General features: G+C 40.8%; 1 protein-coding gene across 4 annotated transcripts in view; it reads left to right on the forward strand.

Annotated features, from left to right (window-relative positions):
- igsf9ba (immunoglobulin superfamily, member 9Ba) overlaps positions 1-22815 on the forward strand; it is a 73865-nt gene that overhangs the window by 30084 nt on the left and 20966 nt on the right. For 3 of the 4 annotated variants that reach the window (XM_086261863.1, XM_086261864.1, XM_086261865.1), the window contains exons 4-11: positions 7374-7525; positions 11442-11559; positions 13713-13854; positions 16342-16487; positions 18727-18869; positions 21220-21360; positions 21447-21566; positions 21691-21841. In XM_086261863.1, coding sequence (XP_086117989.1) covers positions 7374-7525; positions 11442-11559; positions 13713-13854; positions 16342-16487; positions 18727-18869; positions 21220-21360; positions 21447-21566; positions 21691-21841 — 1113 coding nt within the window. Of the gene's footprint in view, positions 1-7373; positions 7526-11441; positions 11560-13712; positions 13860-16341; positions 16488-18726; positions 18870-21219; positions 21361-21446; positions 21567-21690; positions 21842-22815 lie in introns of those variants that run through there. The other variant, XM_086261866.1, reaches the window with a different exon arrangement.

A 22815-nucleotide genomic window follows, 5' to 3' on the forward strand; every position in this document is an offset into this window, starting at 1 on the left:
TGTGAAGGAAGCAGGTGCCATTTTCGTCTGGCCTAGGCACAGACACTAAGGGCACTCATTTCCTTTGGCCGTTAGTATTTGCATATACTGCTTCTTTGAGTTCCTGTGACTGGCCTTAACTTCCTGCCAAGCGGAGAGGGAATTCATGCCCACTCAGTGGCAGGTGTCAGATGGCAAGGCCTTGTGCCCGAAAAAGACACTAAGGCTACTCTCTCTCTGTTTTCTCCCTCCCTCGTCTTCTTCTTGCCTTTGTAAGAAGCATAGTCCTCAAGCATCAGTAAGCTTTTTAAGAAAGCAAAAAGAAAGTGCCCCATCATTGTCATGTGATTTTAATTTTATCCATGCATATTTAAACTTGAAAAAAGAGACACAATCAGACCTTGCCACCATGTCACTGGGTTAGTGATGGCTTGGCATTTAGGTCCCATTTGGTCGATGCAACTGGGTCCCAAATGTCAGCTCCATTTATTACCCGTGTGTATCTGTCTTTGTCAGTCACTGTGCTGTCCACTATGGTGAGTCTGGGGTGAACAATCACCCTCCAGACTTTACGGGAGCCCAGCTTGCAAATTTAAATTAGAGGTGGGCGTACAAAATGTAATAAATACTGTGTGTGTGGTGAATAAGATGCCCCGATAAAAATGATAAGCTAAAATTAACAAATGTTTTTCTCTATTATGACTCTTGTATAACTGTGTGCTTGTATTAACCAGAACGTTAGTGATGCAGCAGCTTATCTGGCTCACAATCCATCACAATTCGCAGGTTATTATATATAAAATGACAGATTTGATTTTGACCTTGAACACAATTTGGGTGAAGACTTTAGTGAACCTTGTCTGCAAGGTTCGATCGGACGAATATATCGAGCTGATTGGACAAATATATCGACTATCGACGATATATTTGTCTAATAGAAGGCGCTAATAGAAGCAGTCAACATGAGAAAAAAAAATAATAGTGCTGTTTTAACAGCACCCTCTTTCATCTGCGAGCAAATGCAGCCTCCTCAGAGTGCTCCCAAATGCTTGTTGATGGAGCTGCAGAAGCTGGTGACAGCCTAGCAAACTTAGCCGGATGATGGACACCTACATGCGCTTGCAAGTTAGCCGTGTTTCAGTACTTTGCTCGCACTATACGTCTGCACAAGTGGCACACCGCTTTGGTTACATCCTTAGGTTGACCTTTTTCATCTGGTTTAAAGCCAAAGAAACCCCAAATTGGCGACTTTATATTTTTTTAGTGCTGTCAGCGCCGTCGTCATGACTTATGCGATTAACAATTAACCCATGTGAAGCGCAAAATCCCTGAAATGTCTCTGTCAACGCATTTCGGCAGTTTGTCCAAATTTTGTTCATTCTGCGCTCCAGATGGTTTGAGAGCGTTAAAAATTTTAATCGTGATGACCGCGTTCAAGCCGCGTTAACGCTGACAGCGTTTTTGTTTTGCTTTTTTCAACTACTTTGTCCATGTTTGGACTTCTTCTGTGTCATAAACGTGCAAATCAGTCCGTGCATGATTACATTGCTCCGCCCATCAAAAAGTCTGCGCATGCGCGAATATATCACCCATCGGCGATTCTTGGACTGACGATTGCCGATTGGAAAATTTTTACATATCGCCCAACCCTAACAGGTTGTAATTGTTGCCCTGTGGATGCTGATAGGAATTTTGGCCAATACTGATTTCTTTTTAAAAAGTCTAACTGGCAGCATACACAATCAAAGATTCACTTTTCTTCAATTTAAAATATTCACATTTCCATCGTTAAGAAAATTAATCTCAGGTTCTCATAATCTGCATTAATTGCATTAAGTATTGCAGGGTCTTCTCTTATGGGAGCAACTGAAAATAAAGTGCTCTGGTACTGGAATAAATCAGAATGAGCTGAAGCTTTACTTGACATATTTTGCCTTAGCAAACACAAGCAGGTGTAACAGATTGATATAACAAACAAATGTCAGGTATTCACATCATTTTCCAGCGTATTTGTAAATTCGCCTGACAACAGGACTTTTCTCGTTTTCACTCGTCTCCATAGTTTTCATCATAACCGAGGCTGCTATATTGTCGCTGGCTCTAAGCACAGGAAAGCTTTATCCTTAGGCTCACTGTATTTGTTAGTTGTTTCAAAATGTCCGTATTCAACTGGTTGATGATTTGAATGATTATGTTTTTTGTCACAAAGGTCTCACTGTGATGGAAATGCACAAACGTTTTAGTATTAATTTAAATGAACAGAAACTAGTCTTACAGCCATTTATTACTCAGAATTACAGTTAATGATTCAGACATTCAAATAAAATTTAGACTGTATAGTAAGTAGGGATAACTTCCAGCACAGCCTGTTCCAGAGTTAATATCAAATTTCCTAAAAGCTATGATGTATTCCAAAAACATGCCTAGAAAAGACAAATGTGGATGACTCACATCAGTTTTTCACTGTAATTAAAAACAAATCTGACAGACATAAAAGCACCCTTGTGCTCACGCAGCTCTTTCTATAAGTTTGAGGAGGAAAGCAACAAACCGAGATAAACGCACATTTGTTTTTGAAGTTAAGAGTTTATGTTAGTGTGATCATCTAATCTACAAAATAACCTACGTCCACCTAAAGAAAAGAGATGGATGGGATTGTGGCAGTGAAGAAGTGAGAGGAAGTAAGTCCCATTGTTTCTCCTCTTAATTACACATGAGACGCTGTGGAGTAACTTACGTATGCTGACATTAGAAGAGGGAGGAAAGTGTCACCGAGTGCCTCTTTCTTCTCTCTGCAGCAGTTTACACTTAAACCTTTGAGACTCGTGATGTGAAATCAATGAAAATATGTACTCCAATTCTCCATATTCTCTTAGGAACAGATACAAGAAAAGGAAAACAAAAAACCCCCCAAAACAAGCAAGGAAATAAAATGACGCAAACACAGTCTTGAGTAAATAAGCCTTCAAAAAGAACAGCCTTTACCCTGCTTCTTAGCATCCAGGCCATCTGCTGATGTGCTGCATGGCCTACAGAGAAGAACAGGGGGAGTTTGGGAACTCCAAACATCTTTTAATGTATATAATTGATGAAGAGATGCTGTAAGTAGGGCGCAGATTTAATGCTCAGCTTACTTTTTTTGTAGAGCAACCCCCAGGTTCCCCAAGTATTGTGACACTTCCTCTGTGATGAGCTGTACCTGACGGTGTGAAACAAATCCCAAGTTGACCAAAGTGCCTGCTGCTGTCACCAGCACCACCATGTATGCCACCTATTTCCTGTCAGCTGGTGCTTATTCCCTTGATAAAAGCTTTGGGATTAGAATTAATAACAGCGCTTACAGTGGAGGAGCAAGTACTCAGGTGATTCACTTAAGTGAAAGTACCAGTGCTGTAAAATTTCCACGTTACAATTAAATGTCTCACGAGTAAAAGTGCAGAAATATTACCTGCTAAATATATCCACCCATACTCTATATGTAAAAATCTTGAGCCATCCCTCATTTCCTTATATTTTGCTAGGAAAATAGATAATGCAGTATATGAAGCAAAAACAGTACAGTTCTAATTTCCTTTTCTTCAAGTAGTCTTCAGGAATAGTTCTCCAGGCGTCTTGAAGGACATTCAAAGCTCTTCTTTGGATGTTGGCTGCGTTTTGTTCCGTTCTCTGTCAAGATGATCTCGCACTGCTTCAATAATGTTGAAGACCCGGCTCTGGGGAGGCCAATCCATGGCACAGTCTTCCACTGTGTCTTTTTCTATCCAGGCATGCTTTTACTGCATTGGCATTGTGTTTGTGATCATTCTCATGGTGACAAATAAAGCCAAGGCAATCAGATGTTTTTCAGATGATATTGCATGGTGGATCAAACCCTGAAAGTACTGGATGAAATGCAATCCAAACCATGAGAGAGTTTCCACTGTGTTTTACAGATGACTGCAAAAGCTCTGTATATATTTATGCAAGTTGAACCATAAATTTCAAATTTGGATTCATCATCATGTTTTCTCACAGATTTTTTAGCACAGTTCTCATGTAACTTGACGTAGCTCAGAAATGTCTTCTGTTTTTCCCATCCTTAAGAATGGCTTATTGATGGCTAATTTCAGTGAACAGTGGATTGATTAAGTGAAGAGTCAGATTATTCTCTCAAATCTGGTGCCAGGTCTATGCTGGATTTTCTCTTCTTTCTTAAGGACACAACATTCAGATAATGTTCACCATGTTTGTAATGCAGCAGCATTGTGCTATTAATGCTGCTGCATTAGAGTGCAATCAGCATTTTTCTACTATTTACCAATATCTGGTTTTGTTGAGTGGTTTCCAACGAAGTCAGTCAGGTCAAGAAGATCACAACATAAATTGGACTTGTTGTGAGATGACTGATGAAGTAGGAAAGAGGAAACACCAGCTGTATTATTATAAATATTTCTATATTTCTCTATGAAATACTGGTATAAATTAAAGGAGAGATCTCCTCTTCAGAAACGCAAAATGTCCTGGAGCCGAAGCATGTCGCTGTTTATGAGCTTAAAGTTGCTTTTCTTGAGTAAACGTACTTGGCTGCATACATATTGCAGCCACCAGTGACAATCAGCGACATACTATACATGCAGAAACTCATAGTGAAGCAGCGGCACAGGGTTGCCTCTTAACTAAAATAATGCATCATGATCCGTTTAATGTAACCGCCGACCCATCAACTGCATGATACGTAAATCAGTCATGCATTTTATTAGAATCTCCATTAATCTGCTGTATCATATAATGCAATGAGTGTTAGGGAGCGAGAGGGCAAAATGGACGGGCAGATGTCTAAATGTGCTAATTGGCCAATTTGTTTACTCCATGCCAGGTGCTTGTGTGCAGTCTAAGCATGGCAGCACTCCCAGCGGCAAGCGGTGACCCACTTGTATAGCAGTGCCTTTTTCCCCCTATTTAACTAAACACTGTGCCACTACTTATAATCAAAATATTATGTTGAACCACTGAAAGCAGCTGGCTGAGGAAGCCACAGTTTATTGGCCTGCAGGAGCTGGTGAACAGCTCCCGTGTGACTCTTAGCGAAGCTCGGATACATCAGGTGGAAATGCAGCAGTGTTACAAAGTGGTTTTGTATTAAAAAACAAAGCAAAAAGAAGGAAGCCTGCAGGGGAGCTTGTTATCAACCCTGGTACATGTCCCACTGTGCAAGTGTTGCATCATGTCCTATCTGAGGAATGCCTGTTTGACTTAGACCCTATTTACTTCAGATTTCTGAAATGTGTCTTGGACAATTAGCTCATGAGTGGACAGCACTAAATACAAGTGTAAATGACCGCCGAGACTCATTATTCTCACTCAAACAACGTGGGACACATTTGGCCTTGTATCTTTTGTACTGTAAACACTAATTTGTCCTGATGCCCAGCGAAAACACAACGGGAAAATATGTCACCAGTGTGTCGGTTTTTTGGCTTGTGTCCCGTGTCTCAAAGTCACAAATGACTTTGGCCTGACAGCTTCAACAGTTGAATCATGCGTACACATGTTCTTCTTTGCTTGACGCATTTTGGATGCGTTTTCTTAGCTAGTTCTTGCTCAGTCAAAATAACTGTGGACAAAAATCTTGGGGTCACGTGGGGTCAGCTGGAGATTGAAAACACACGATAAACACTTCTATGCGCTCTCCCTAACCCTAATCCTATCCCGCACTTTGGGAGAGCAGCGCCAACCACTGCTAGCAAATTCTGCTTTGCAATATCAAACTAAAACATTTAACTGAATCCTAAATATCTATTGAGATTATCTAAAAAATAACACACATATTATGTGTATTATAATATCTAAATAGCCTCAAATGGTAAATGGCCTGTAGTTATATAGCGCTTTTCTAGTCCCTAAGGACCCCAAAGCGCTTTACATATCCAGTCATCCACCCATTCACGCACTGGTGATGGTAAGCTACATTGTAGCCACAGCCACCCTGGGGCGAGGCTGCCGGACACTGGCGCCACCGGGCCCTCTGACCACCACCAGTAGGCAACGGGTGAAATGTCTTGCCCAAGGACACAACGACCGAGACTGTCCAAGCCGGGGCTCGAACCGGCAACCTTCCGATTACAAGGCGAACGCCCAACTCTTGAGCCACGATCGCCCCAAAGAGACTCAAAGATGTCTCCACAACATTAGCATGGTTATTTTGTTGCCTTCAGATCTGTTTTTCTGGTGTAGGACTTCCATGCAACAAACTCTCAATAAGATCCACATTTCCACTGTAAACTATTACAACAAAACCACACTTTTGACAGAAGTTGAAATGAGCCGGCGCATTTGTTGAATCCGGAGAGTTAACTTTTGTCTAGTCCAGCCTGTGCTTTGTAGTTTTGTCTGTTTGTTGTTTGAATCCTCTCTATTCTTCTCATTCCCTTTACTTTAGAATTGCTCACAGCAGATTGCTGCACCTGCTTCTGCTGGAAGTCTCTTCTTGTTGATAGGGAGTTCTTCCTCCCCACTGTCACCAAGTGCTCGCCCATTGCTGGGGTTTTCTTTGTAATATTAAAGGTGCTTAAGGATGTAAAGTGATTTCAAATTACTACAATTGCGTATTCAATGGAAATGTCCACTGGCTGTCCACTTGTGATCCTACTGCCCAACCAGCTGTAAACAGATACCCCCTAAAATGGAAAGCTGTACTACATGTGCCTGCAATACAACAGCCGTGCAGAAGAGCCCAATGGCAGAATGCCTGAAGCCATCTTGGTGCTGATTCAATGACTCTGTGTCATCTTGGAGCCTGTAGTTTGCTGTGCTATTAGGGAAATCCCTGAGTGTAACACAAATTCAACAGCACTGCAAACTACAGTACAGTTTTCCAAACTTATCCAAAATGAAAAGGGGGGAAAAAAAGGACTGCACTTATAAGTCAGCTGCCATGCTACCTCAGTAAGGTTGTTCTTAGCCATAGAGATACTTTGCTTGATGGTGTAGCCAAACACATTAAACAGGTGCTGCAAGAGTATTACTGAGGACCGGGTGCGATTCCACCCCTGGTCATTTGGTGTGTCTCTTCCACCTTTCTCCAAATAAAGGCTTATGAGGCTTATGTTAAAGTAATATGCAGGTATTTAGTGATGAACCAAAGTATTTAACATGTGATGATGATTATGAGGTAAGGCAGTCTCAAAAGTTAGAAGTAACATGTTACAAAGGTCTTTTTAACACATCATGTGGTTACCATTGAATCAATCCAATCAATCAACTGCACCAGTCAATCAATGTAAGGAAAACCTATGATTGTGCTTAAGAAGCAGTGAGGGAAAAGGGCCTATGCCAGTCCATAGAATAGCTTTTGAGATTTTTCTGTCTGGATACTGGGATGGTACCAAGAATTCCTTGTCCTATGTTCTCCCCAGCTCCACCTTCATTCACGGAGACGCCGGCGCAATACGTGGAGGCGAAGGAAGGGGGAAGCACTGCGCTAAGCTGCTCTGCCCAGGGAAATCCAAAACCAATGATCAGCTGGCTGAGGGAGGGGGAGGAGCTTGCAACCAACGCAAAATACTCGGTAAGAAAATATCATGGACATAACTCCGATTTATGATTGTGTGCAAAAATAGAAGTGGGGTTTGTGCACAGATGGCATCATCCGCTGAGCCCATCTGTACTGACAGTATGTTGTGGACTATGTCTCACTCGGGCTAATGTCAGTTTGTTCTATTGTCGAGCTGCTTCATGAGCTGTGGTTTAGTCTCTAAACCTGATGTGTTGTCCGAAGTCTGAAAAAACAGCAGAACCATCCCATCGTTTTTGTACATTTAAAACATTGCACCACAGACTTGGTGTACAAGTAGTGGAAAGCTGCAGATATTTGGCTATTTAGGACACAATTATGTCATCGCTCCAGGATGACTGACAGTCAGGCTGTTCTGTCTTCCCTGTGATGTCGTTAGGAAAAATAAAAATAAACCCTGCATAATCTGAACAATTTTAAGCACAGCTTAGTGGCACACCTCACATTTCTGAGCCCTCTTTGTTGTCTGGTGATGCCTGACTGTTTTTTTAAACTCCCAAATGCAGACAGCCTGATGTCATGGCAAGGATATTTCTGGCACTGCCTCAGTGCTTGCAAACATTTAAATCAGGTTTGTAGTGTTAGTTGCAACAAATCAAAGACAGTCAACCCACAGCTCCATGACAGATGATTCATAAGTGGCAAAAGCTTCGACGAGCGATGATGCATTAGAGCCATAGGATGTTGGATCTTGAGTGAGCGGTGCAAGTGTCACTTTCTCTGGAGTGGAGGATCACTTGCTCTCACTATACTATGAGAAGCACTACCTGCACCTACACATCTGACCCCCAGCAAATTCATCTCTGGAGTTAGTCTTGCAAAAGTTAAGTTAGATATGGGAGGCTGACTCAAACATCAGCTAATTGCTAAAACAAAACGCACACACACCAGAGGCACAAACGCCTGTAACAGATGCAAGCAGATTGCTGATCGTGTCTAAGAAGTGTAGCAACGGTGGTAATTTTTCATACTGCTTGTAATTGTTTTTAGGATTTTTCAAAGGTGCTTTCATGCCTTCACATTCTCGTATGTGTCTGATATTGCAGTCTGCTGCAGGCGCTATCACCTTTTCACAGCTGCCTGTGTAACATACAGCAAAGGAAGTGACAGCAGCACAGAAGCGTGTCTGTTAAAGGCCTCGTTTCCTTTCATTTTCGCCTTTTTTGCCCCACCATCAGTCGCCTCTCTTTAACACCATTCCCTCAGTAAACGATTAGACAACATTCTGATGCATTATTAATCTCCCCTTTTCGGCATCAATATTACATTAGCCCTAATATGAATGTTGCACTAAAAAGGAAAATCTTTAGTGAGAGCCAAATGCCAAATTCTAATAACCTCACTTTGCATTTATCGTCTCCCCTCGTACATTCACCTGTTTCTTGCTGCATCTCCCCTAAAATACGGGAGTGCTCCTTTCTGTGCTGAGAGGAGAGCTGTGTGTGTGTGTGTGCGATAGGGAGCATTAGGATATGTTTGCTCACCCACATGCTCAGATCCACGGAGACGTCATGGAGAAAGGGAGGAATGTGACAGACGGGGTTAGAGAGGAGCAGAAACACTCATCCTCCACATTCTCCTCCTTCTTCACTTTCCTCATTTTTTTAAAGCCCGGAAAAAAAGATCTATTAAGTAACCAGGAAACTGAAAAAGAAGACTTAAAAAACTCAGGAAGGCAGTGGCAGCCAACCAAATATCATTCTCACTGGAGTGAAGTGCATAGGACAGAAGTTGGAATTCTGCTTACTTTCCTCACACTCACCTTGGATTGAGTTCAGCTATGGCACAGAAAGTATTGGATCAGAATGACGACCAGTGCATGTCTTTAGATTCTGTTAAGATTACTGTGTGTTAACATCACTGCTGCATTTGTGGTGTGTATGAGTTTAGTGATTTGATCTAACAGTGGTTTAGACTCTTTGGCTTTTTTAGATTCAGTGCAACAACAAATGCCAGGATTTAAAAATATGCTAGACCACGCTGTCCCCGAAACATGCTTGATAGCTAGCAATGACAAGCTAGCTAAAAATAACCTTTTGTGCATGAGTGTCTTTGTTTGTGTTACACTCAGCCTCTGACTGAACGTTTCCAGCAAACATTTCAACACTGAATGTCTGTCAGATGGCGGTCTTTTGTTGATGTCTAGTAATGGTTGAAAAATAGTTTCAAAATAAAAGTTGGGGGACCTCAATGTTGGCTAAACATACCTCTTAAATGTCACATGGATGTGGTTTGTTGGCAGATTGCCGTAGTTGCTCATCGTCTGCATAGAACATGCTGAATTGTGTACCACTGTGTGGCCATTTTCACCAAACAATAGCTAGCAACCTCCCACAGCTGCCAACTGGTTGGAGAATACACATTTTTCTTACAACCACTGGCTGACAGACAGTTGTCAAACAGTCTCTAGGCCTGTGTGCCTGAGGCTTTAGCAAAACACAAGCTACGTTTATTTCACTGTTCGGTCCAAATATAGACTGTATGTAAAAGATGGATGTAGCCACCGTTGATATTAAGCTTCATAACAAGACAAAGAGCAAAGGAACCAAAGGCTGTTTTTCCAAAGAACTCTATGTAAAGACAGGTTTTATTTACAACCCTCCTATTGGTCATTTAAAAAATAATGCAGGTTAAAGCACTTAGGAATTGGCTGCATTTAAAATTTTTATGTCTGCATTGAATCTATGTAGAGCCTACATAGATTTTGCTGCCAATGCACTAGTTAGCATTAGAATTACGAGGAAATGAGAGTACTGAGTGGGCCAGTCGCAGTTGTTATGAGCTGCCCGGGCTGCATATTCACATTTCTAGGGAGCTATACATCATGTTATGGCACTAGTTACAGTTTAGATTTTCAGAAGGGCTTACTGGTTACAATACCCCATGGCATAGATAGTTTAGAAACATAAATTCAGACCAGATCTCCAATTCTCACCTGGTATCCCAAAATACCTGAAGATTGGATGATGGGTGATGATTGGATGATTGGACTGCAATCATTCTTATATAGCATGCTCAGTTTGGCTCACCGAACAATTTTGCACTAATCACACAAAGAAAATTTTTATTTCAATTTTAGAGAGTGAATGCGGCTAACGATTAGCCTTTATATAAGCCTTGAATAAGAGAAGGTCATTTAAAGTAAATTGCATGTGAAGGAGGTGAACTGGAATTGGAAAGAGAGCATTATTTTTCTACTAAAATAAAGACAGTTTCATTCCTTCAGTCATTATTGAACCAACAAAGCAATAAATTCACCTTAAATCAGTGGTTAGTTTACACTCCTAGAACCAAGTGTGCCACACACGAGGGTGTTATCTCGCCATTAACATTGTTATGACGGCGATGCAGCTCCCCAACAACCTTGCAAAAGTTAAGCTCTGCTTTGTTTGCTCTGCTTGTACCATAAAGCATCTGAGAGACAGATGAATAGCAATAATTCTGCAGGCATAGCAGATTCTCCGCTCAGCTGTGTGAATGGACAGACTACAGCTGTGTGTGACATGAATGGACAGAGCCTCTCGCCACCTGTTGCATAATTTATGAGGTTTGGTTAATGTGTTTTTCCTCGCCGCTTATTGGTTCTCATCAGTGCCTGCACACAGGGATGTACGGTAACACTGAGTTAGACGTTACCAAGGTGACCATATGCAGGAATCACACCTGGAGCTAATAAATCAGGACACACTTGTGACTTTTAAGTCTTTTTTTTTTGCATGAAACTTTGACCTGTAGTAAAATTTAACAAACTACATGATCTGAACAGAATACATTCGAGGTACTATACAATTGTACTTCTATTCATCTATATGGTATCATTCTAATTATAACATAACAAGGGCTTTTAAGTTTTAAATTTGCCATATAAAGGCTGGATGTTTATTTCTTTCTCCTGCCCATTCATTTGCAGGTACACGATGGCAGACTAACCATCCTTGGCATCACCAGAGATGACAGAGGGGCGTACACATGCCGAGCCCACAGCGACCAGGGAGAAGTGCTCCACACTACCCGTCTGTTGGTTCAAGGTGATGTCTCCTCAGGATGAGTAAAACAGATATACAAGTTACAAATATAAAAGTCGAATCCGAATGTGTTTTGATATTTTGCCAGATTTTTCATTGAAAAGAAAAATCTTTCCCCGTCTCTACCGGAGGCATACCACTCTGATTGCATCGATATAGTAGTTAGGTTCCATTATTTATACTTAAAGGCAAAGCTCTGCACTCCTCTGGGGTACTGATGTATGTAACATACCTTCTGAGTCTGTATCGGGCAGTCAATAGCTCAGTCTGGGGCCTCTGTATGTGAATGTGTGCACAGCCATGTGTATACAACAGGATCTGTCTAAGAGCGCGTCACTGTCTGTCTCCGGTCCATTAACCAGGCTCTCTGCTAGACACAGATCAGATAGATGGTTGTGATAGCAGCCTCTCTCGGTCTCTTGATACAGCGGGGCTTGGGCGAGTTAACAGTGTGTATTTAACAAGCAACTGAGCATCTTGCTTTTAAGGTGTGTTTTAACGCTTGACTTCTGTAGGTGCAAACATAGCAGAGAAATAACTCCACTCCTTCGCAGTACAGTAAATGGAGGCACGCACACACACACACACACACACACACACACACACACACACTGCAAACATGGTGATTGTTTTGTAACTTACTGAAGACTTAACTGGTGGTGCATGAGATACAACTGCATTAAGGCTTCAGGCCTCTGGTGGAAGTACCAATTCGATACCTGTTCTCTCTTATCGTTATGCAAGAAGTCTCAGTCATGATATGCGTATATGATAAATGCACAGAAATCTTTCATTGTAGTTTTGTAGACATTGCAGTGTTTTTGCAATATAACAAGACCAAAACCACAAAAACAAAAAAGGTTGATGCTGTAGTTTGTTTGAATATTACCACGAATAACACCGTGAATTAAGAGACGCGATTACTTCGCAGACGCGGAGCAATAACCAGGAGACATCTGAGGAGTCATGGTTCTCAGTCTGGTGATCTGTTTTTAATTGTTATGTGAAACATCTGCACAGTGATGTAAAAGGCTGTGCATGCTCAGAAGTGAACAAACAGGAGGTTTGTATCTGGGCCTTCTCATAAAAGACAGCTTACCTTTCATGGCTTCTGCTGTTTTATTGAGCGCTAAGAGCAAATCTAGAGCACTTCAGGAGATGAAAAAGGTTACAGTGTGAAGCATGCGAAACCAGAATGCTGACTAGTATTAAGTTTACAACAGCTGGCTGCTTACTGTATTTTAAATCAGACTGTGATGATATATGCTGTAAATATTACTTAGTGTGTGCCTTTTCTCACCCTGATTTGCACCCGAAAGAACAAAGTTGGTGTGAAAGCCTCTAAATAAGATTTTTTTTAAATGAAATTTCATCAATTTTGAAAAAAATTAATAAGTTTAGGTTTTAAAGAATTAAATTATTATGTTGGGGTTGGGGTGAAGGCGATGATATATGCCTAACATTCAATAATATAATTTTTTTTTAAGTAAAAATAAAACAAGAGCTTTGGGCACCACATATGTTAACTAATTTCCCACGCGTGGGACTAATAAAGGTTATCTTATCTTATGTGGTGCAAAGAACAAATCCACAGGAAGTTGTGCTTTTTAGCATCTTTGTGCTCGCTGTTTCATCCACTGTCAGCTTTACTGTATTAGTTCAAGCTTATGAAGCGACATGAAACATCTGCTACAAACCTTTCTAGACAGTGACTGTTCATCCACAAACAAAAGATGTCAAAAACCAGCTGAAACTATTAGAAAGTATTCACTGGACACTTTATTAGATACACCTTGGCTGTCTTGTGCTCCTCCACATCCCAAAGTTGCTATAAATATTTACATCGACAAGCAGTTGAACACCTATAAAAACGGCTGATGAGTGTATACTGCAAGCACTGCACTAAATATTATTGTAAAATGCCTTCTTTGGCGTTGGCAAAGCCTACACAGTATATACCTAGATAAAGACAGTGCCATCTTTCCATTTCTTTTTCTGGAAATGGGCCTGAGTCCATTTAGCAGCTAGAAAAGCTGAAATGGAGATGAAAACCAAAGCTGTAAAAAGACGGAAATTTTGAATTAACATTCATAAGGCGGATTGAAAAAAAGACTGCCTGCTTCAGCGCTTTTAACACTTTTTTCTGTTTCTTTCAGGGCCTCCATACATCGTTTCACCACCAGAAAATGTCACTGTAAACATATCCCAGAATGCACTCTTTACCTGCCAAGCAGAGGCATATCCAGGCAACCTCACCTACACCTGGTTTTGGGAAGAGGACAACGTCTACTTCAAGAAGTAAAGTTATGATCAAGTTCACTTCTGTACTGTGGCTGTTCTCGCTCTCAGTGTAGGGAAACTTGTTAGTTAAGCACTTGTGTGAGGTTAAGACTTAGTGATTTAAATCAGCACCATGCAAGCTGCATAAGGCCTTTATCCCTGAGCTTTTGTGATGTGATTGACATTGCGGGTCTCTGAGCCCTTTGCTTTGCTGCGTTTTGAGCGACTGTCCAAGGGTATTTAGTTTGTGTGTGCCATGCCCTGCTGTGACCCCAGAGGCAGTAAGAGTGGGCCTGCCGGGGTTCCGTCTGGAACGTGCCAGGCGAGTTAGTGCGCTCTGGTGACAACATCACATGACTCAGGCCTTGTGTCATCATATGCCTCTCATGCGGTGATGATATGAAGCGTAGCCAGGACCTCTGCAGGCTCCCCAGAGCTGGTGTTTAGAGTCTGAGAGGCTTTTGCAGTGAGGAAGTGACAGACAGAACAAGTGGGAAGGAAGAACTAGTGAATAGGGTTTTGACTGGCGGTGAAAACAAGTGTCTGAAGGACTTTCACAGAGGAAGTTTCCATACTAATTTTAAACAGCTTTTGTAACGTCAATCTTGATTTTTTTTTTTCGTTCTTTTTTTTTTACAGGATGGGAAAGATTTAGTTGAGGGACTTTATGATGAGACAGTCAGAATTTATGCACTGATCAAACTTTTAGTGGTTGCACAACAAGAGCCTATTGCCAAGTGTTAGAAGTAAGACACGTTTAATTTAAGCAGCTTACAGCAAACCATAGCCTTTAAGAACAGCTAGCAAATGATCACATGATTAATTACATGTGCATATATATAAACACTCTGGCTATATGTGCCATATGGTACTGAAATTTGACTTAGTGATCTTTTCCCTTTCAAAACCAGCAAGTTGTAAAGGACTTGATCTAAGTGTTTATAGACTTAGCTATCCCTGCCTCAGGTGTGTGCTCCTCTGCAGACAAATCCTCTGTTTGTTTGCCTGTGAACTAGTCCTACATGATCGGGACTTGAGCAGCCAAAATTGGCTCACAGTTACACCTTCAGCCCATGAAGATTCTTGACTACATTAGATCTTGTGATGTCACGTTTTAGCCGATTGCTACAACCACTTAGCTGTTGGCTAAAATGAACAGTTTTTAGCGTTTATGCACCTACAACAGCTTGAAAAACATCTCATTTTTATTTCACAGCTGTAACATTTCCACAAAAGTCTGATTATACATAAAATATGATTACATATGATGAATTTTAATAGTTAATTGTTGATGCCCTCATGCGTGTAACAGAACAGATCCGGTCATGTGTTCTGAGCCAAATGTTCAGCCTGTGTTATTGTAGAGAGGGCCAGTGAGATTTTTACATCTTTTAGCTCATCCAGCCGAAAGACAGATGAATTTATACCAGGGTGAGACTTCCATCGTCCATCCTGTCGTTCACAGTTCACAAGGACTCCTTCTGGATTAAACTTAAATGAAACCTGCACACAGTGATCGCCTAATGGGTATTCACCCTAACCGGTGAACTGTGACGGATCGTGAGCCAAATGAGCCGCTATGGCAGTGACCTTCTGGCGTTCTCTTGGTTTAATTCTCATTTTCACTTTTGCTGCTTGTTTGGTGTTGGAGAAAAAAGGAGAAATGAGTGAAAATACCCTTTGGCTGCTCTCTTAGTTACTAATAAATAATATATAGTCAGCATTAATGTTAATGATCCTGATTTAGTTGCAACACATAATTAAATCATTCAAACCAAAGTTATGTAACTGTTATATATGGGGTTTCTCATTTTTTTGTTGCTATTAATTTAAATGAAATTTACTGATTTACTGATGCTGATGATCATTTGTTTTTGTAAAGAACTTTTTTGTAGATGCTCAAAACTCTCATTAAGTACAAATAAGCTGAAGGCAGGAGGAAGCAGATACCAAGTCTCAACAACAATTTGCGAAGCTCAGTGTGACAAATATGTTAGTTACCAATTAAATATTTGACAAAATAATCTTTAACAGCTCTTTTCTAGAAGTATTAATATCATCCCGTTAAATAAATGTGATAACTCATCTGTATAATAAATGATCAACCATTAACAAAGCCCTGAAGGTCTTTTTTACGTTTACTTTTTATTTAAAGGCTTTTTTTCGTTTAAAGTAATTAATTATTAAAGTACTGAGTGAGTCCTGAGTATCTGTTTAAAACAAACAAAGAAAAATAAATTAATATTGTCTGCTCTGTCATTTTTTTTTTAATTGAAAGGGAAACCACGAGGGCCGTACCATTTGGCAGTTATGACAATTAGCAGATTTATTTGAGTCTCTCGTTTTGTACAGAGTGTTCTTTGGACCCCTCTCAGCTGGCTTCTGTTTGACTCTCTGCTGCTCTCTTATGGCACCTTGATGTAATTCAGCTCTGTAGATGTGTGCCCTGTCCTGTCGGTGTGCTTCAGTAACACGCTGTGATAAAACGTCTGTGTCTTCTTGCAGCGATCTGAAGCTCCGAGTGCGCATTCTCATCGACGGCACCCTTATCATCTTCCGGGTCAAGCCGGAGGATGCTGGGAAGTACACCTGCAGTCCGAGCAACAGTCTCGGTATCTCGCCCTCAGCATCAGCCTACCTGACTGTTCAGTGTGAGTGTTGCCATGACGACAAAGTGGGAGGGGGAGGGGCGGGGAGCTAGTACAGCGAGCCATGTGAGGAGCAGCAGCAGCAGCAGCAGTATGGAGTCTGCTCGTGCTGGAGGCTGCTGTAGTATTTGGCTGCGCTGCTCCTGTAATGCAAAGTAACCTTCTTGAATTTCAAGGTCAGGTGTTGCAGAAAGGCAGCAGAGTTTTGATTTGACCATTTTCTCACTCTCATTGGAATTTAGGAATTGGATTATAATCTATTCCGGCTCCAGCCTCATTCCTGTGCACAAACATGGAGACAAACTCGTCCTCAGACTCAATTTTTCCAGCTCTCCTTTGATTGTGGCTGTGAGTGATGAGAGAAGAACCCCACTCCCACACACATGACGTTTCATCATAAGTCCACTGTGCAGAGCTAATTTGCTCCCAAGTTGCTGCTGGTCATTGATTATTGTGCTACACTATGAGAGAGGGAGCTGGGGGATTCACAGCACTGCAGGCACTGACTTCATCACTAGCCTCACATACAGCAGGCGATAAACCAATGTCCTGATGGTCCATGTAAAACAAACTCCAGCTTTATGTATGAAGCAGCTGAGAATCACTCCCAGAAGAGAGGAAAAACACTCCTAACTCAAAGTAAAAAACTTCTTGGACTAGCAAAGCAGAAATTAAACGGTGGTGCAATAGTTTTCTGGATGTTTTCTGGATTTTATATGCGAAGCCAAGTATCTTCTGTAACTTAGCAAGTCTGTATGTGCAGAAATATGTCAAAATTTCACTCACTCGGCTTAAAAAAAGAAACGATAGTACTCGAGAAAATTTGCATTGAACACTAAAAAACCTTTTGGAGGCTGTAATGCTTCACCACATCCTGTGCACGCTGCTCACACACATGCATGTGCAGTGATTATGTTGAGAACTCTCTTGCTGGCTGCTGCCTAATCTTCTCTTCCACTAATTCCCCTTTCAGCACCTCTTTTATGTTCCTTACATGTCAGGAGATTTTTTTCTACTTCTCTGATTTTTCCCAGTCCTTGAAAATGCTCCGGAGATGTTTTAATTCATCTCTTAAACATGAACAGAAACAGCTATAAGTGAAGCATTTATGAAACAGCATCTTAATACTATTTGTTGTAGTTGATGTAGATTCATGGTTTGGGAGCAGACCTTAGCAGGTCTTAAAATGATTTAAGTGCAACCTCAGGTGAACACTTATAGATGACATATAAAGCAGTGTCATGATTTGTTTCGAAGAAACCAAACCAAATCATAGGTTTGCAGAATTGCATCTGAACTAACCACAAGACGTCTGGAGGAATGTCCTTTGCAAACCAATCGCAACAATTCAGCACAAATATTCGTCCTGACTGTCGGTGCAGCGAGGAAGGGCTGGTTTATTTTGCAGCCACAGGACCTGAGCACCTTGCACTGATTGCATCCACCACAAACTCCTCTTTATACCAAAGTATTCAAAGAGTCAAATGTGAGGCCGTCTGTCTGACAGCTAAAGCTGAAAAGGCTGAAATTGGGTCATGCTACAGGACAATGATCCCAAGCACAGCAGCAACCGAATGACTGAAAAAGAAAAGAATCGAGATGCTGCAACGGTCCAGTCAGAGTCCAAACCTCGACCTCATTAAAATGCTGTTGTGAGAACTTAAAGAGAGCCGAGCAAAAGCAAATACCCGCAAACCTCAATGACCTGAAGCAACGTTGTAAAGACGAGTGGACTGAAATTCCTCCACAGCGATGTGAGAGACCGATAAAGTCCTACAGAAAAGTCATTACTTCTACAAGCTGCTGAATCATGGGGCGCACTTGTTTTTTCACGCCTTGCGTCTCCATCCTGGCTTAGTTTATATAAAATAATGAATAGAATATGTGATGTGCTGTTGTTTATCTGCATGTAAATTATTTGAAATTTAAATGTTTTTGTCCTGATATATAAAACGAGTTGTGAAGATATTAGTTTTGCCAGAAATGCCACATGCTGCACTTTTAAAAATATGTTAATGCTGATTTTACCTGCCTCTGTTTATGTGTTCCTAAATTTGGCAGTGATAGGCATTAAGAAAATTGATAAGACGCTAACACTTCTAGCTGTGAATCTTCCTAATCTGGGAAGCTTTATAAACATGTTTGATTTTTCTGTTAATCAAAACATGTTGAATCAAGCATTTTCAGAAATTAACAGTTATTTATAGTTTGTCGATTTATCACCCGACCCTTATTTGTCCAGACCCTGCCCGAGTGATCAACATGCCCCCGGTCATCTACGTCCCACGGAAACTGCCAGGCATCATCCGCTGCCCAGTGGATGCAAACCCACCTGTGACATCAGTGAAGTGGGAGAAAGATGGATACCCACTCCGAGTGGAGAAGGTGAGTCTGATCTGCTTTTTTGTCGAGATTCGTGGCAAAATAAGTCATAATTATCTTACCGGTTTAGCACAAGGGAGTCTTTGATTATGCTGAAAATTATATTTCTCAAATATTGTCCAGTAAAGATGACTTTTTTTCCCCATTTTTATTGTAAAACCCATAAAAACAGATTTTACAGAAACTCAGAGAAGTATCATCTAGTCTAATATCTTATTAGGTTTGAGGAGTTATTACGTTGTTGGACTGCTGGACTGCTTTGAAGGTTGTGTTGAAGTGTTATATTTAACAGCCCTCTGTGGATTTTTTAAATTACGAATTGGTTTTCTTTTGGGAAACAAGCATTCAAAAAGACACAACTATTGCTTATGTTTCTTGCCAATAGTTAAGTGACTGTGAGCATTTAGTCACATACTGTACTTGTATACACATTTGGGGTCCATTAAACTACTGCTTTATACTTCTGCTTCCTCATATCTGACACATGAACTGTTACTTGAGAACTGCTCACTTTTCAGAACTGGAACATTCATTAAAACGTTGAAAGTTGATTCTGTTCATTGGGTTTGCCGTGTTTTCAGTGGGAGCAATGTTTCATCGCTCATCAAAGTGACTTTTTCTAGTCTCTTTGATGAGCGATGAAGCATTTCTCCCACTGAAAAGAGGCTGAAAAAGTCACTTGGATGAGTGATGAAACACGTCTCCCAGTGAAAACACTGCATCCAACAAATTCAACTGTGCGAGATTTCCATACGTGGATTATTGAGCATGCATCGAGACGTTCATAGAAGCAAAGAATAATATGAGACGTTATTGAAAAAGCAGATGTTGTTTGTATTTTGGGTCTAATTTAGGATCTCGCCATGTTTCCGATGTCTCTCATTTCCCTTTTTAAGGTTCACAAATGGTTTCCTTTGAGTAAGTTGTTGGAAGCCCAATGAGGCGAAAAGTACAAATATTTGTAGCAGATGTGTTCTTCTGTCTTGTGTTTCTCAACATTATCTCAGTACACGCTGACAAATCTAACAATAATAATAATAAAATTAGCAGCAGTATTAACAATCTACTAATGTCACTCACCGGGGCATTTTTGATTTGAACATTTTTGTACATTTGCTGATAATATTTCTGTAGTTTAGCTTAAATGGGATTTTTAGTTGCTAGTTTTTACTTACTTGCAGTGTCCCTTCACTGGCTACTTTATTGGTTACATCTTGGTATTACTGGTTTGAACCCCCTTCTGCCTTTTTAATCATTGCTCAAAGATTTTGGTCCATTTTGACCTGATAGCATCACACAGTGCACATACACACTGGACAGAGATCCCGTGACTGTTGAAGCCATTTGATTAGAACAAACTCCGTGTCACGTGAAAGAAACTAGCTTGTTATTATTTGAGCTTTGTGAGATGGTGCATTATCCCGCTGGTCATCATAATACAGGTCATAAAGGGATGGACAAGGTCAGCAGCAGTACTCAGCTAAGCCGTGGTATTTAAATGGTGCTCAGTTGCTATTAGGGGGCCAAAAATGTGCCAAGAAAACACCAAGTAGATCCACAGCATCTAAAATACTCAGTCCAGACTGTCTCAGACCAGCAAGCAAGCCACTTTCTAAGTCTCTTAGATTGTCATTCTTCTCCGTTTTCTGGTGCTTGTTTGGGACTTCAGCAGGTCATCACGACTATGACTACATGCCTAAACTGACCGGGTTGCTCCCATGTCATTGCCATATTAGTAGAACCCGACTGATATAAGATTGTTAAGATGATAGTGATGCCGATATTGGACAAACGTTGCAACAAAAACACTCATAACAAGGTTGAAGCTTGTTTTTTCCACCTTTTACTTTTTAAATTTTCATATATCGGCCATTATAAATGCAGATGCGAATTCATCGGCATATAGCTAGTATCGACCGATATATTCTCCACGCCAATATATCGGTCGGGCTCTGCTGAACAAGCTTGCTCTACTTGCTCAAACAAGCAGCTGAACAAGTGTAACTAATGAAGTGGCCAGTTGGTGCATAAATTAACAAGTAAAGATTTTTTTTTGCATACACAGTACAGCAGCTGCGTACATAAATGATTTTTTTATCATTTCAAAGTGCCACCTGGGTATAGCATCTTTGTGCACAGAGCTCTCTATCTTTGCTCTGTTTTTCTTTTATCTAAAATGCTGCCAGTGTTGAGGGCAGGTCTGTATTAAATAAACATTAACTTCCATTCATCTGATTTAAAGAATCTTTGGGGATCTTTGTTTTCTCGTGCAGTTCAAAAACATTAAATGGGACGCTGAGAGTTCAGGAAAACCCCTAAAATCAAGCATTTCAGATGCCCCCTTGTCTTATAGTACCCCGGTTGGAGCCTGATGCCAGACGGAAGTATCCGGGTGGCGGAGGCCACAGAAGACTCCCTGGGCACCTACACCTGTGTGCCTTACAACGCCCTGGGTACCATGGGCATGTCCCCCCCTGCCACTTTGGTGCTAAAGGTAGATCACTGTTTAAGTTCTATATAGTCTCTCTTTTCTAACTTATGCACACTTACTTGTAAGTGTTTATGATTTGATTTCTCAAGGATCCCCCTTACTTTAATGTGAGGCCTGGGGGGGAGTACCGTCAAGAGGCTGGGAGAGAGCTAGTAATCCCCTGTGCTGCTTCTGGAGACCCTGATATACCATCTATCACCTGGAGAAAGGTGCCAAACAGCTAAACACACGCCATCGAAATTCTCTTGAAAATATGTGCTTGTTTTCACCTATAACTTCTTGACATTTTTGCTGTGTTTAATTGTACCACTGTAATTTTCATGTCAATTGAAGGTGGGGAAGCCAAGCAGGAGTAAGCACAACATCCTACCCAGTGGCAGCTTACAGTTTGTGTCCCTCAGCAAAGAAGACCATGGAGAATGGGAGTGTGTAGCCACAAATGTGGTCACAAGCATCACTGCCAGCACGCGTATCCTAGTCATCGGTACAAACAGTCTGCACAGCGCTCTCAGCTTTCTCAGTTTCCTCAGCCACTGACCTTTCTTACTTATGTTGAGTTCACTTTGCTGTGGGATTTGCATGAAGAAGATGTCACCCTCATCCCTCAAACTCTTTGCCTTTACCCAATTTCCCTTTGGCCATCATTAAAATTTAATCTAATCTTATCTGCAGTGGCTTTATACAGTTAATTTAAAGCCTGAATGTGTAAGTACAATGTGCTGAAACACTGTCACTGCAGCCTTTGTCTGTCTAGTCATTGAACCAAGGGCATCTTTTTTACTCTTTGAATTGACTGACTGAAGTGTTGACAAAGGCAAACAGGGTTATTAAGTTTGAAACAGGCTGCTGAAAGCCTTCATGTGCATTGGTAGAGCCAGTCTTACATTGTGGATCTTCTTATTTTATTTGTATTCTGCGATCAAGTTGCAGCATTCAAACTGATCTCAACAATTTTACCTTTAAGTACCTTTTGTTGTATTCTTTGATCCAAATTGATTTCGCAACACTGACAATGCCTTTTACTTACTTAAGATGTCACAATTTCCTTATGTCTGGAATCCCAGCCATTTAAGTGGGCTGCATACTGTAGCTTCATCGATATATAACTAATATGGCAAATGAAGTTATGATGATTTGCAATTAAATTTCAGATTCTTGTCTAGACTTTGAAAACCTACTGTTGGTTAGAAGTTCAGTTTATCATAAATCAAATTCAAAAAGGTGAACTTACAGTTTCTTAGTTACAACTTATTGTCTTTCATTGAAAGTGAAATATTTCAAACTTTTTTTTGGTTTCATTTGTGTTGATTGCACCTTAATCTCAAATCTAGTATCATTTAATTTAAAATTTGAGCAGACACCATAAATACATCTCTCTCTAGTTCATGCACACAATCACAGTCACGAGGAAGACTGCTGACTATACAGATGATGATCATTCACAAGATCCTGTGTGTA

The sequence above is a fragment of the Aulonocara sp. 'chitande type north' Nkhata Bay genome, linkage group LG14, assembly GCF_057382095.1.
Source record: "Aulonocara sp. 'chitande type north' Nkhata Bay isolate Kocher_YH1m ecotype deep benthic linkage group LG14, A_spYH_male_GT1.1, whole genome shotgun sequence".
Classification (NCBI taxonomy): Eukaryota; Metazoa; Chordata; class Actinopteri; order Cichliformes; family Cichlidae; genus Aulonocara; species Aulonocara sp. 'chitande type north' Nkhata Bay.